This window comes from Monodon monoceros, unplaced genomic scaffold (assembly GCF_005190385.1).
Source record: "Monodon monoceros isolate NGI ecotype Baffin Bay Population unplaced genomic scaffold, NGI_Narwhal_1 Super_Scaffold_21, whole genome shotgun sequence".
Taxonomy (NCBI): domain Eukaryota; kingdom Metazoa; phylum Chordata; class Mammalia; order Artiodactyla; family Monodontidae; genus Monodon; species Monodon monoceros.
The window spans coordinates 145,322,227-145,338,269 of NW_021703778.1; the positions used below are offsets into that span (position 1 = coordinate 145,322,227).

General features: G+C 35.3%; 1 protein-coding gene across 3 annotated transcripts in view; it reads left to right on the forward strand.

Annotated features, from left to right (window-relative positions):
• Positions 1 to 16,043, forward strand: part of PSEN1 (presenilin 1) — a 74,621-nt gene that overhangs the window by 35,689 nt on the left and 22,889 nt on the right. For all 3 annotated transcript variants that reach the window (XM_029237916.1, XM_029237913.1, XM_029237914.1), the window contains 2 exons: positions 7,035 to 7,102; positions 11,636 to 11,856. In XM_029237916.1, coding sequence (XP_029093749.1) covers positions 7,035 to 7,102; positions 11,636 to 11,856 — 289 coding nt within the window. The remainder of the gene's footprint in view (positions 1 to 7,034; positions 7,103 to 11,635; positions 11,857 to 16,043) is intronic.

Genomic DNA, 16,043 nt, shown 5'->3' on the forward strand with positions numbered 1-16,043 from the left:
CTAATGGTTACATAATATTTGACTCAATGAGTGTATTGTAATTCACTTCCCCTAATTTGGACATTTAAGTTGTTTCCAGATTTTCGCTCTTCTAAAAAGCAATGAATGTCTTTATGCATAGAACTTTTACGTTTTTCAAATTATTTCCTTAGGGTAAAATCCTAGGCACAGAATTTCTGGAGCAAATTATCTGCATATTTTTAACTGTCTTGCTATGCAGAATTTTGTTTTCAAGATGATAGTATCAATTTGTACTTAACACTGGTAGTGAAAGAGGCTGTCTTACCCCACCTTCACCAGCGTTTAATTTTTTTAAAAAAAATCTGCTAACCCTCATAGGCAAAGCAAAAATGTCTTAATTTGCATTTAATTGATTATTAATAAGATGGAATACCTTTTCAGTGTTCACAAACTCTAAAATTATACAGAGTTTAACCTTGTTTGTTGAGTGGGTGGAAGTATTAACCTAAGTGATGACCATTTGCAGTCTGACATCAGAATGTAGAGATTGAAGACAAAAGATGTGTGTGATGGTGACAGGTAGTCATCAACACTCAGAGAGCCAAAGATGTAAACCCATGTTGAGAAGCATACTCCTCCCCCTGCTTAAATATGCTCATGTCTCAATTACTTTATCTTTTTTTTTCCACTATATATATTTGTTTACATATAAGTGTTTACCTGCCAGTTCCATTTCTCTGCTTTATTGGACTTTCTTTGTGACTTGTATCTGGATTATATGCTACTTTTGTTCCTCACATGTTATTGGGAGTCACCTGGGGTTTTGCATTCTTCTTTGGTGTTAGGAGACCTCTTTCTGCTTTACTAGCAGGAACTTAGAGGGCTTCTCCTGGAGCTCATAGTCTTGCTAATGTCCACTTGGGTTGTGTTGAGTTCAGGTGGAGGAGGGTAGTACTGGAGGGAAAAAGTGGTAAACTCATCGCTGGCTTCCTGGTATTTCTGACTCCCCAGCCTACTGGCAGCTGCACGCATTCGATCCAGGTTTTGTAGTTGTATTCGGTAGGTAGAACTAGAACTTATCCTGATGTATTTTTGGTCAGTTTTGTGCATATTTTAGTTAATGCTTCATATTAGACCATCTAAAAGGTTTATACTTAGCTGGATTTCCACGTTCACCCATTCATTTTTGTGTTGTTTTCTTTTGCTTTTTCATACTCAAGTCTTAGCAAACACAGCCAATTCTATAGAAACAAGTTGTTGATTTTGACTCCTAGTATAAAAATAAAAGGAGCTTTTGAGTCAGAAATTCAGCAACTTGCCAGGACCTGTTTGGAAATAAGCCCTGAGGATTTGTGTGTCAGTGGTTGATTGTGCAATGTCTTTGAGAAGCACAAGAAGCTAAAAGACCAAACAAACCTTAAAAAGGAAGAAATGGAAAAAAAAAAAAAAAAAAGGAAGAAATGGAAAAGGCAGTTAATTATTATATATCATTTGTTATAGATGAAACTGTATAGCTTACTAAAGTCACATGATTTCTGGCCTAGATAGTTCAGTGTTTAGAGGAGACCCTTGCTGTTCTGTACTGAAGCAGGGGCTCTTTTCTTTCAGAGCCTTTAGCACAGGAAAGCTGAACTAGGGTTTGTAGCAAGATGAGAAAGGCCTGTTTTACCACCTGATGTTCTAGAAAAAGGGAAGGTGTTATTTAGTCATCATCAGAAGAGGCTTTGAATTTAGGTAATAATTCAGAAAATCATAACATCAGTGATTAACCTAAATAAGAAGACCATTTACAACCATTATTACAGGCAGAGAGCTAATATTTTTACCATATGAAGAGAAGTTACAAATAATTAAAATTATGAACATCCTAATAAGAAATTTTAAAAATCCAAGCAGAGAAATTATGAAGGAAATATAGGTGGCCAGGAGAGGGAGAGGAAGAGAGAGGGAGAGAGAGGTGTATGTGTATTTTCTCACTAGCAAAAAATATATATATCAAAATAACAAATTAACATATTTAACTTATTGACTTGGTGAAGGTTAATCAGGCCTTTTTTGTGGAGTCACTAAGCCAGTATGTATCAATAGTCAGTAATTAGAAAATGTTTGTACACTTTGGTTCTGTATTTTGCTTTCATGATTTATCCCAAAGAGTTAAAAATGCTGGAAAATATTTGCATACTAGATATTACTCCTAGCATAAAATATAATTGGAAAAAGAAGGAAAACCCCACAAATTCCATGCATAAAGGAAAAGTTAAATTGTGGGTTCATGCATGTAAGTAGACTATTATTTAGTTATTTAAAAGTCATTTAAAAAAATATTTGGTGGGATGAGAATTTGTCTTTAATAAAAAATTAATTTAAAAAGCAGAATGTAAAATTTTCTATTACCTGATTCTAATTTTTTTAAAAGGTCTTTACATATGCAGACAGAAAACATGTCTGAAAGGAAATGTTAATGTCAACTTTGGTTCTCATTGGTCAGTGGGAATTCTTTTTTCTTCTAGTGTTTCTATATTTTCTATATGTTATAAGCATATGTTACTTTGTATTCAGAAAAATGCTGTTTTTTTTAAATAAAAAACATTCCCATGTTCCCTTGCCCCTTCCCCCATAAAACAAGGTAAAAAGCATTTCTTAAGAAAGTAGAGGATTTCTGGTACATAATATTTACTCTAACCCTTAATTTGGAGCTCAGTATGGAATACCAGTGTACATCTCCCACTCTTTAAAGTTTTTCTGTTTTGTAATATTTTATATACTTTTTAGTTTTATAACTTGGATTATTTCTAAAGCTAAGACTTGTAATGGGCTGGGATGCAGGTGAGAAGATTCATTTCTGCTTATTATTATTTTTTTTGCAGATGAACTAGAGTAAGGACTCCCTTTAGAATATTTTGCTAAAGTTGAAGTACTTAGAGGGGAATGTACAGGTGTCTTCAGTTTACTTTGATATGTATTAAAATGGGCTAATGGGTGGAGAGATGGATAGATGTGTTGCAAAGCAAGTACAGCAAAATGTGAATGGTAGAATTTTGGTGGTATCTGGGCAGTGGTTCACTGTGTGTTTGAAAATTTTTAGAATAAAATGTTAGGGGAGGGGCTTCCCTGGTGGCGCAGTGGTTAAGAATCCGCCTGCCAATGCAGGGGACACGGGTTCGAGCCCTGGTCCGGGAAGATCCCACATGCCACAGAGCAACTAAGCCCGTGCACCACAACTACTGAGCCTGTGCTCTAGAGCCCGCGAGCCACAACTACTGAAGCCCGTGTGCCTAGAACCTGTGCTCTGCAACAAGAGAAGCCACCACAGTGAGAAGCCTGCGCCCCGCAACAAAGAGTAGCCCCCGCTCACTGGAACCTAGAGAAAGCCCGCGTGCAGCAGCGAAGACCCAATGCAGCCAAAAATTAAATAAATGAATAAATAAATAAATTTTTAAAAAAATGTTAGGGGAGGTTTTTATGGAGGAACACCAGATATTAAATTTGTTGTATTCGGATAGTCAATTTAGAATATTTAAATGTCAAAGGAATACCAACTTTAGTGATGTAAAGCCACTCTTTTGACCTTTTCCCAAATTGTAACATTTTATAAAGTTGTTTTAAAGAAAGAGAGAATTTTTAAGAAATCTTTTCTTCAAAAGAATTAACAATCACAGATCACCTTGAGTGATCAAAATGGAACCACGAGACAAAAATTAACATAGATTCTAATGTTAACATTAGTGACAACTAGATTTTGATAGCTTAGAGTGAGATAATTGGAACAACTGGATCTGGGAGGTGTGTGGGGGAGATTTTTTTAAAAAAGAAGACAAAATAATATTCTTGATTTGGAGGTTTTCTTTTCTCCTTTTTCTTTAAGGTTTGATTTGGTCTTTTCTGATTAAGAGATATGTTTGGGAAAGTTGTTGATTAAGTAACTCCTGTCATTAAACAGTAAAGTTCATTGAAAGCATAAAGCATATTATGGGTGTATCTACCTCAAAATAATTTCACTTTTGGTTAAAAATTACCTGACAATGTATCATGCTTCTCCATTCTATTTTTTAAAACCCCAGACTCTTTGGCTTGTATAGTATTTTCCCCAATATACTCATTACATAAAATTACCATAAATTTTTTTTATCTTGTGTAATAGATTATAAAAATCAAGTTGTGCGGTCTAGTGGTTAAGACTCCACGCTTCCACTGCAGGGGGCACGGGTTCGACCCCTCGTCGGGGAACTCAGATCCCGCATGCCACATGGCGTGGCCAGAGAAATTAATTATTTAATTAATTAAAAATCAGGCTCTGTTTCTATCTCTCATATTAATAAGCTGTACATGAGTAATAATGACTAATATTTATATAGTTCTATATGAATTCTGCATAATATTAATGGACTGACATATAAGTGTTAACTTATTAATGAACCAAGTAAAATAAACATAGCATAGCAATACTTATTGAAACCTCAGATTCAATAATACTTATTGAAACCTCAGAATATTCTTTTATCAAATGGTTATGTAATTTAGACGACCTGTTTTCTCTGTACAGTTAAAGTATGTGTACATAGGTCACTTAACTGAATATCTGATTTTCAGTTTTATTGAATTTGATTTATCAATTATTTTATCAATTTATTATCAATTATTTATCAATTAATTTATTGTTTATTTAAGAAATACATCAAAATTCCTCCATTGAAAATATTGCTGCTTTAAAGTTTAAATGTTAACTGTTGACTGTTGATAAATTTTTTAATCAAAGTATAGTTAATTTACAGTATTATATTAGTTTCAGGTATACAGCATAGTGATTCGTTATTTTTACAGATTATACTCCATTAAAAGTTATTACAAGATAATGGCTATAATTCCATGTGCTATAAAATATATTCTTGTTGCTTATCTATTTTATACATAGTGGTTTGTACCTCCTAATCCCATACCCCTTATTTGTTTTTGTTTTTGTTTTTTTATTTTTATTGGAGTATAGTTGATTTACAATGTTGTGTTGGTTTCAGGAGTACAGCAAAGTGAATCAGTTATATGTCTATATATATCCACTCTTTTTTTTTTTCAGATTCTTTCCCATATAGGCCATTACAGACTATTGAGTAGAGTCCCCTGTGCTATACAGCAGGTTCTTATTAGTTATCTATCTTATATATAGTAGTGTGTATATGTCCCTTCCAATCTCCCGGTGTATCCCTCCCCACCCTTATACCCTGGTAACCATAAGTTTGTTTTCTACATCTATGAGTCTACTTCTGTTTTGTAAATAAGCTCATTTGTACTCTTATTTTTAGATTCCACATATAAGCAATATCATATGATATTTGTCTTTCTGTGTCTGACTTCACTCAGTATGACAATCTCTAGGTCCATCCATGTTGCTGCAAGTGGCATTATTCTGTTCTTTTTTATGGCTGAGTAATATTCCATTGTGTGCATGTACCACATCTTCTTTATCCATTCGTCTGTTGATGGACATTTAGGTTGCTTCCATGTCCTGGCTATTGTAAATAGTGCTTCAATGAACATTGGCGTACCTCTAATTTGTACCCCTCACTTCCCATTCCCCTTTGGTAACCACTAGTCTGTTTTCTATATCTGTGCATCTGTTTCTGTTTTACATGTACATTTATTTGTATTACTTTTTAGATTCCACATATAAGTGGTATCGTACAGTATTTGTCTTTCTCTGTCTGACTTATTTCACTAAGCCTAATACTCTCTAGGTCCATCCACATTGCTGCAAATGGAAGAATTTTATTCTTTTATAAGGCTGAATAATATTCCTGTGTGCGTGTGTGTGTTTGTGTGTGTGTACACATCTTATCCATTCTTCTGTTGATGGACATTTGGGTTGCTTCCATATCTTGCCTGTTGTAAATAGTGCTGCTATGAACATAGGGGTGCATGTATCTTTTCAAATTAGTGTTTTTGTTTTTCTTGGATACATACCCAGGAGTGGAATTGCTGGAATATATGGTAGTTTTATTTTTAGTTTTTTGAGGAACCTCCATACTGGTTTCCACAGTGACTGCACAAATTTACATTGCCACCAACAGGGTACAAAAGTTCCCTTTTCTCCACATCCTCGCCAATACTTGTTGTTTGTGGTCATTTTGATGATAGCTATTCTGACAAGTATGAGGTGATAACTCGTTTTGATTTGCATTTCTCTAATAATTAACAATATTGAGCATCTTTCATGTGCCTGTTGTCCATGTGTATGTATTCTTTGGAAAAATGTCTCTTTAGGCCTTCTGCCCATTTTTTGATTGGGTTGTTTGCTTTTTGACATTGAGTTGTTTGGTTTGTTCATATATTTTGGATATTAACCCCTTGTCAGTCGTATCATTTACAAATATTTTCTCCCATTCCGTAGGTTGTCTTTGTCTGTTTTGTTTTTTTTTAACACAATAACCCTTAAAATTTTATTTATTTATTTATTTATTTATTTTGGCTGCGTTGGGTCTTCATTGCTGCTTGCGGGCTTTCTCTAGTTGCGGCGAGCGGGGGCTATTCTTCATTGCTGTGCGCTGGCATCTTATTGTGGTGGCTTCTCTTGTTGAAGACCATGAGTTCAAGGTACATGGGCTTTTGTAGTTGTGGCACGCGGGCTCAGTAGTTGTGACTCACGGGCCCTAGAGCGCAGGCTCAGTAGTTGTGGTGCAGGGGCTTAGTTGCTCCGCGGCACGTGGGATCTTCCCGGACCAGGGCTCGAACCTGTGTCCCCTGCATTGGTAGGCGGATTCTTAACCACTGCGCCACCAGGGAAGTCCCATAGGTTGTCTTCGATAATTTGGTTTTTTTAATGTATTCTTTTCTTTTTAAAATTTTACCTATTTCTAAAGGAACGAAGGTCTACATGTATTTTGGTGAAATTTCTATTTATATTATGAGTAGTTCAGCACCAAAGAGTTCTGTTATAGGTATTCACTGATCCCAAAGCTGCTTGTGTTTTGCCATTTGAAAATCATAACACATACAGAAGTAGTATACAATTTTTGAAGTAAGAAATTTGGATTTTTTTTAGGGTTATGGGATCTGTTAATTATACTGAAACTCTTTTCTAGGTCATCCATGCCTGGCTTATTATTTCATCCCTATTGTTGCTGTTCTTTTTCTCATTCATTTACTTGGGGTAAGTAGTGAAATATTTGGTCTGTTTTTCAGAAGTTAACTTTATTTGGGCTCTATAACTTGTCACTTAAATATTATGTACTTTGTTGATGAATTATTCTTAAATTATAATTGTTTCCATGTATAGGCCATACTTGGTATATATACAACTAGTTAATATTATCGATAGGGATATTCTTTTGTTGATCCTTGTTTGTAATAAGTAGAACTGAAAGAACTCAAGACTACAGTTAATTCTAAGTCTTTAGTAAAGAATTTACTGTATTCTTTACTTCTAGTAATAATCTTTGAATCAGAATGTTAAAGCATTTCAAGCATGTGTATAAACATGAATTGATTTTTAAACTTTTATATTGTTTCATCAGTTAGTCTTTTGCCTCTCAAATGAAATCTTACATGAGAACTTCACATATAAAATAGAAAAAAGTGGAGCTGCTCTGTTGAAGAGAATAGAGGCTCAGAGATTTGCCTGCCTTGTCTTTCTGTCAGCCCCAGTGGCAGAATACAGGTCGTAAACCATTGTACTAGCTCTTAAATTAGGAAGAAGCAATAAAACTAAAAAATAAATTGAAGACTTAATTCTTTGGTAGAAGCAGGGGGAATGACCACAGACAAAAGAAATAAATGTAAGAATCTCTATGAAATGGATGATTTTCTGGGAAAAAAATTAATTACCAAAACTGACCACTGAAGTGATAGAAAATCTAAGTAGAGCAATGAAAAAATACAGAAGGTTGTTGAAGAGGTTCTCATCCCACCTCCACCAGTAACAACAATACCAGGCCCAAATGGTTTCATAGGGAAATTCTATTAAACCATTAAGGAGCGGATAACTCTAATGCTATTTTAACTGTTCCAGGACATAGAAAAAGAAGAAAAGCTTCCAGATTCTTTTTAAGAAGGCAGGGTAACACTAATACCAAAACCCTATGAATTATCAAGAAAAAGGAAACTGTGGATCAGTCCTATTTATTGATGCCAAAAGAATAACTAAATATTCACTAACAGGATTCAGCAACAACCCTTTGAGGGTATAATACATATGACCAAATGGAGTTTGTTTGCAGAATGGGAGACTGGTTTATTATTAGGAAATATCAATACAAGTCACCATGTTACTAAGTCATCATCTCATACATGCTAACAAGAATTTGACAAAATTCAACACTTGTCCTTGGTCAGATTCCATAATAAAACAGATGATTAGTTCTCTAACATGATAAAATATATGAATCTTATTCTAACGATTGGTATCATCCTCTCAGGAAAACTTCAGAAGCACACCTGTTACTGTTAGGACAAGATGAGGATTTCCTTTATCACTGTTGTTGTCAATCATTGCTCTGGAGGGACTAGTGAATGCAATTAAATAAGACAAAGAAACAGAGCTACACAATTTGGAAGAGAAGGTTAAATTATCAGTAATTAGAGGTAAAATGATTGTTTACTTGGTTTCAGAATTAACCAAAAATAAATTAGAATCACTAAGTAAATTTGGTAAGGGAACTGCATACAAAATTAATTAACATAAATCAATAGCCATCATGTAAACAACTAGTTAGAAAACATAATGAAAAGAAAAAAATCCCATTTATGAGAGCAGCAAGAAAGAGAAAATATCTAGGATTAAACAGTAATTCTTTAAGTTCTATTATTAAGAAATTTTAGGGAGGTCCCTGGTGGTTTAAAGGTTAGGATTTGGTGCTTTCATTGCTGTCGCCCAGATTCAATCCCTGGTCAGGGAACTGAGATCCTGCAAGCCGTGCAGCGTGGCCAAAATTTTAAAAATAAATAAATAAAATAAAGAAATTTAAAAATGCCTCTTCAGGGCTTAAAAAGAAGACTTAAACAAATGGAAAATTATACCAGGTTACATAGAAAGAATATCATCATAAAGATGTCAGTTCTCTCTTAAGTTTATTTTAAATTTTAATATAAGCCCAATAAAAATACAAATAAGATTTATTTTTAATCTGGACAAGATAATTTTAAAATTTATTTGAAAAAATAAATAAGTGAAGGTACCCCCAAGAATCGTAAAAAAGAAGAAAACTGAGGGATACTACTCCTACCTGATACAAAATTATGAAACTAGAGACTTCCCTGGTGGCACAGTGGTTAAGAATCTGCCTGCCAATGCAGGGGACATGGGTTCGAGCCCTGGTCCGGGAAGATCCCACATGCCGTGGAGCAACTAAGCCCATGCGCCTAGAGCCCGTGCTCTGCAACAAGAGAAGCCACCGCAATGCCCGTGCACTGCAACGAAGAGTGGCCCCCGCTCGCCACAACTAGAGAAAGCCCATGCGCATCAACGAAGAGCCAACACAACCAAAAATAAATAAATAAATAAATAACTTAAAACAAAAAATATTATAAAACTATAATAATTAAAAGTGACACCTGCACTATAAACAGATAATCAGTAGAAAAGATTAGAAGGACTTAAAAAAATGCTCATATAAAGGAATTTAATTTATGATAAAGGTAGTATAGAAACAGTAGGCTGTAAATGGATTATTTAGTAATTGGTGTTGAGATAATTGGGTAGTCATCCAGAGGAAAATTTTGAATTTCTTCTTTATATCTATACCAGGATAAATTCCAATGGATTAAAAATTTAAATATGAAAGTAAAACCGTAAAAGGACTAGAGAAAACCATGGGAGATGGGGAATTTAAGTATATATATATATATATATTTAATTATGTAACTTAAAAGGTCCTTCCTTAAATCTAATGTTTTATATATAAATATATACACACATATATATATACACACACACACATTCACAAAAAACCCCAAAATCAAGCCAACCAACCACACCATGAAAAAAATCAGAAGATGAATGACCAACTGCTAAGTGTGTTTTCAACTCATTTTATAGACAAAGGCTAATTTATATATAAACCTCTACATGGCAATAAGATCAACAACAACCTAACGGAAAAAAATGGGCGAAGGATATGAAAAAATAGTCAACAGAAAGAGAAAGACAAGTTACTTTCAAATATATGAAAATATGCACACCCTCCTTATAAAATTAATGCTAATTAAAGCTGTACATTAGGTTAACAAGGATTAAATAGTTTAATAAATGTTCTAATTTGGCAAGGTTGCAGGAAAATAAACATGCACACATTGGTGTAAAACTTTGATTAAGAGCAGTTCGGCATATCCATTAAAGTTTTATATGAATATGTCCTGAACCTAGTAATCTGTAGGGATAATCATTGCAGCATTGTTTCTGATAGCAAAAGAATGGAATCAGTCTAAGTATCCATCAAAAGAAAACTGGTTAAATAAATTATGGTACATCCATACAAAAAAGCCATTGAAAAGAATGAGGTACTCTAGTATACTAATGTGGAAAGTTCTCCAGGAATATCATTAAGAGAAAAAACCCTGGTTTAGAACAATGTGTATGCTATCATTTGTATCCGGTAAAGAAGTATATTTATGATACGTATGGACACTCTCTGGAAGGATGCATATGAAGTTAATAATAGTGCTTTCCTTTGGAGAGAGAGACAAGGTTTGGGGGGAAACTTTTCACAGTATATGTTGGGAATTTTACATTTTAGGCATGTATTACCTAGCTAAAGACAACAATAGTTTGGAGTTTTGGGGGTTTTTTGTTTTGAGTGCTGGGATATCTGAAATGCTTAATACAAATAGCTACATCATCCAGAAATTTCAACATTTATTTTGAAATTTCAAAATGGAAAGATCACCTTTCTGGATAGTCTCCAGAAACCAAAGTTTGTGCTTAAATAAACGAGTGCTTTCTTTCTCTTCAGTTACCCATCTTCTATATTTGTATCTCTTTATTTTAAGATGGAATTCCCCCTCCCAAAATTAAAATACTATTTTCTTCATTATAAAAATTCATTCATTCATTCATTGTGAAAAAAAAAAAAGAAAGAAAAGAAGAAAAGTTTTAAAAATTCCAGACTCCCACCATCTAAAGATAAGTCCTGCATCTTTTCAGGAACTACTACATCGATCTCTTGCTCTCTCTTCTCACACACTATTTCATGTAAATGAGATCATTTTTTTTTTTCAGGCAACAATATATTATGCCTATATCCCATGTTTGTGTGCATGTGTATAAAACATATATATATTTAATGGCTGCACTAAATTTTATGAAAATAACACCTTATGTCCTAAGCTCTAAAATTTATTTTGCATGTTTAATTTTTTCCAATTTCAGATACTTCAAACAAGCATTTCCCAAAGTATAGAATAGCATTTTAGGTGTTATATGGCCTTTTTTAAAAATTTTTGTACTTATTTTTACAGCTGTGGCCTGTGATACTGGTTTCCCATTTATATGACTGATACAGAGTTTTCTGTTAAAATAAGCTCAACTTGAGGAAAAAAGTGCATTAATTTAAAGAAAGATATGGTAAAAGTGTGAAGCTGGGATGTGAATATCTAATGAATATCTATGTTAGAACCATAGTTCTAAAAAATGTTTTGATGAAACTTATTGTATGCAAATCTTTTTAGATATCTGTTTAATTTTTTTCAGGGAAGTGTTTAAAACCTATAATGTCGCCATGGACTACATTACAGTTGCACTCCTGATCTGGAATTTTGGTGTGGTGGGAATGATTGCCATTCACTGGAAAGGTCCACTGAGACTCCAGCAGGCATATCTCATTATGATCAGTGCCCTCATGGCCCTGGTATTTATCAAGTACCTCCCAGAATGGACCGCGTGGCTCATCTTGGCTGTGATTTCAGTATATGGTAAAACCCAAGACTGACATTTTGTTCATCACAGAAATACCTCCTGGTGTGTTTTCCTTCCTCTTCTAGTTATCTTGACTTAGGGAAAATGACAACAGTAATGTCCCATAGTTTTTCAGTAAATAATCAGTTAACTCTACTATCTTTTTCATATAAAGATTTCAAATTTTTTGAGGTTAAGTTCTTTAAAAATGTTTTATTAATCCCCCCAGTTTAACTCAGTGATGAGTTAGTGGAAGGATCCATAGACTGCTGGTCCTAAGACTTAGATTCAAATCCCATCGCTACCACTGATGGCCTTCATGACTTTATGAAGGTGATTCGGGCCCTTCGAGCTTCAGTTTCCTCATTTGGAAAATGGGAATAATGCTTCTCAGAATATTTGTCGGAAAGCACTAGCAGAGTGCTTGACACACATAAAATGCTCAACTAATTTTTAATATAAAAATTAAGTTAACTACTTTTTATAAGGCAACTTGGGTAGAATTACTCTTTTAAAGGTAAAACTTATTTGGGCAGTGTGAGCTTCATATTTATTAGCAACCCATGTGACATGGGTCCTGAAAAGTCAGAATATACCTTAGCCATGAATAACCAAGATGTGAACTCTGCAACTCTCACTTTGCATAAAAGCCAAAAAGAGGTCCGTTTTCAGAGGTCAATTTGTGGTCTCTGTATGATAACTGCAGTGTTCTTTCATCCCTATTCAAATGCTTATTAAAATGTCAGGTGACCTGTAGTAGAAAACCTCATCATTCCCCCTTGATTGATGAATAAAACGTCTGTGGAAATAGAATTCGATTGGCTCTGTTCTCATATTTGAGCAGTCAGTCACAGAACTGTAAAAGTCATATACTCTTTGTGACGGACTTTTCATAGTGACCTTAGGTTGTATAGTATTTGATGGTTTGCAAAGTACTCATCTTTTCATTGCACAGCTGCCATCAAGAATGCCAGTTCTGCGCTCCATCCAGTCAGCAGCTGGTTAATACTTTGCAGTCAGAGATTTTATCAATATGTTCTTCTGTTCCATGCCTTTTTCGACAGCCACAGTTTGCTTTCTCCTTCAAAGAGACACATTATATCTTTACCTAGTGACTCAGGTACTTTAGCAGCCCTCCTACTGTTGCACAAAATCTTTGCAGGCTGGATCTTAACCACATCCACCTTTGTCCAGGAGCACAGATACAACATTACACTGATGATATCATCCTCTGAATAAATTCACTGGACCTACTTGGTGAGGATATACAGATATTCACAATAGAGCTCAAAAGGGAGGTGGCATTTCTCTGTACATAGTACAAGGCTCTGCCACCCCAGTTAAATTCCTGAAAGTTACTTGGTAAACTGAGGGCTTCTGCATCTCTGGCACTGTCAAGAAATAGCAGCTGACCCTCTCTGCGCTCATGATGTTAAAACAAGCGCACTATGTTTTAGGCCCTTTGGGGATCTGGAGGCAATATACTCTTCATTTACAGATTTTACTTAAGCCTATTTATACTGTTACAAATTGGCCCACCTTGAATGGGGACCTCCTCCAACATAAGGTTCTAGAATCTGTCCAAATTATAATACAGTAGTTACTTCCATTAGTGTCCCTTCTCCCGCTTTAGAGGCTTCAGCAACGTCTTCTCATACCTCCCGAAATATCTGGATCACTCACTATGATCGTCAGTTGCCCACGGATCTCTGGTGTGAGGAGCCACACTTTTCAGTCCCATGCTGTACACGTTTAGAATGGCCATTTCTGACTACATTCCAAGCTCTCCTGGAAACAGGTTTTCACAGGCCCTGAACCTGTGAAGCTCCAAATCCATCTGCTCCTTATCTCCATATCATGGAGGCAGCATTCTACAAGCTCAGCACAGCCACCAGGGCCTCCTTGCTAAGACAGAAATGTTAGCCATATGATAGAGCTGAGTCTGGGCCCCCTGGAGTATCTCACCCATAGGAGAGGGTGGACTCTTCTTTCCTCAGTCCCTTGCCAGTTGACAAGGTGCTAGAGGAGGTCACCCCTCTCTTGGACCCCTGGCTACCACGGGAGCCCTTTGGGATCAAATGAGTGAACAAACAGCAGTGGGAGTTTGTACACTTTATGGACAGCATCAAAACTACATGTGAAGGAGCTCACTTGGAGAGCTCTGCTTTTCATTGCTTAATCCAAGCATCCTTGATCAAAGAATGGGATCCAAGGGTCAGCAAAATTAGCTGAACTTCAGGCAGTCGTCTTAATCTGGCCAACAGTTGGCTCCATCTGTGCATTTTTACAGACCCTTGGGACATTGCAAGTGGTCTAGCCACCTGATTCTGCCAGTGGTAGCAACAGCAATTACTTATCCAAGTTTTCCCTCTTTAGGAAAAATAACTGAGAATCTCTTGCCTCACAGATACCAAAAATAGAAATCAAAGTTATACATGTCTCAGTACGTATTAAACCCACAATACAGGCCTCCTCACTTTATCCACTTTGGAGTTCCAGATATTGTTATAGTGACTATTTCACTTCTAAATATACAATGCTGGGCTCTTGAACAAGGTGTGCAGTGGAACTTTCACCACCGTACAGTCTCACACTACAGGCCTCACAAGGGCACCATTATGACATACTAGAGCAAGTTAAAACTTGATTAAATGAAACATCAGGTTTGAATCATAATAAAGAGTCTGATTCCATTTTTGATATTAAAAAAGAAATGCCAGTTCTGGAGACAGACTGCCTGGGTTCAAATCCAGACTCTTCTACTCCTATCATTTATTGGGTATGTGGCCACAGACACATTGCTCAACCCCCGAGTCTTAGTTATTATGAAGATTAAATTAAACAATATGTACAGTACACACGTATAACGGTATCTATCAGTAAATATTAGCTGTTTCTTTAAAATGTATAATCCTGTGAAGTAAGCAAGGCAGTTATTCTTGTTTTACTGCTAAGAACCTGAAGTTTGTAGAGGTAAAGTATTTGCCCAAGCTTAACACTATTTGATCTAGAATATGAGTCCTAAGTCCCATATTCTTTCTACTACATTACACTGTTTCTCCCATCAACCCTCTGTTTCTTCCATACATATGCAAATTATCTCCACAGACCTTTTGAGTTCCTTTAAAATAAAAGACTTTTGTGCCCAATATTTAGAGTAATGATTCTTAACTCCATTTCCATAAGATCTGAAGATGTCACAAAGATTGTTCTAAGAATTTCAAAACAAAATTAATTTTAATTCACTTTAATTGCTCTAAAAAATAAGGGTTTATCATTTAGAAATTCTATAAGGCGTAGTGTGTCATAAAACCAAGATAGTTACAGGACATCGCAGGTTGAAACAGGTTAGAAATCTCATTATTTCAGAGCACGGCAAATTTCCCTTTTCTCATCCCAAACAAATCAAAATGGAAGCAGTGAGAGTAGAGATTTCGTGTGTGTGTGTGTGTGTGTGTGTGTGTGTGTGTGTTGTAGTAGTAGTAGTAGTAGTAGTAGTAGTGTACAAGAAGACATGACCACTTGCAGGTGTGAGGTTTTTTACTTAAATGCATCTGAATGATAGTAATGTCAACACAAGCTATCGAATCTTCCTTTACAAATTTACCTATATCTGTTTCCCATTATTAAATGTTTGAAATTATTTTCTGTATTTCTATACTCTGAATTTTCACGACATAGCAAATGTAAGAAAAACTGCAGTTATTGGAGACAGATGGTGGTAGAATCAAGAATAATTTATGCATATTGCTTCCTCCTCCGAGTTGCTGTTTTCTTAAAATAAGACACTTTTCAGCACCACATATATTCTGAGACCTAAATATTTGTGAAGTGCTTTTGACAGGAGAGCTAAAGAAATGCTAAACTCATGCAGAGGTTTATTAGTTATTTTGTTTGAATTTACTGCCCTCTTATTTCAAGTATCCCTAAATAGTACATATACTGTTTTCAAAAAGGGGAGAAGATGAATCTCTTCTACTCTGTTCTTCATATTTTGAAAAGTTAAGTCAAATCCCCTCTATTAAATCCCCTCCTAAAGTAAACCTTCAGTTTGTGGCTCATAGGTATGTTTTGTTTGGAAATGGCTTGTCCTTGTTTCTGCTTTGGAAATTGACAACTGCTCTAGAATAATTCTGTCTTGTCATTATTTCTGCCTCTTCTCTTCAAACTGAGAAGACTTATTCCAAGAACCCAACGATGATAC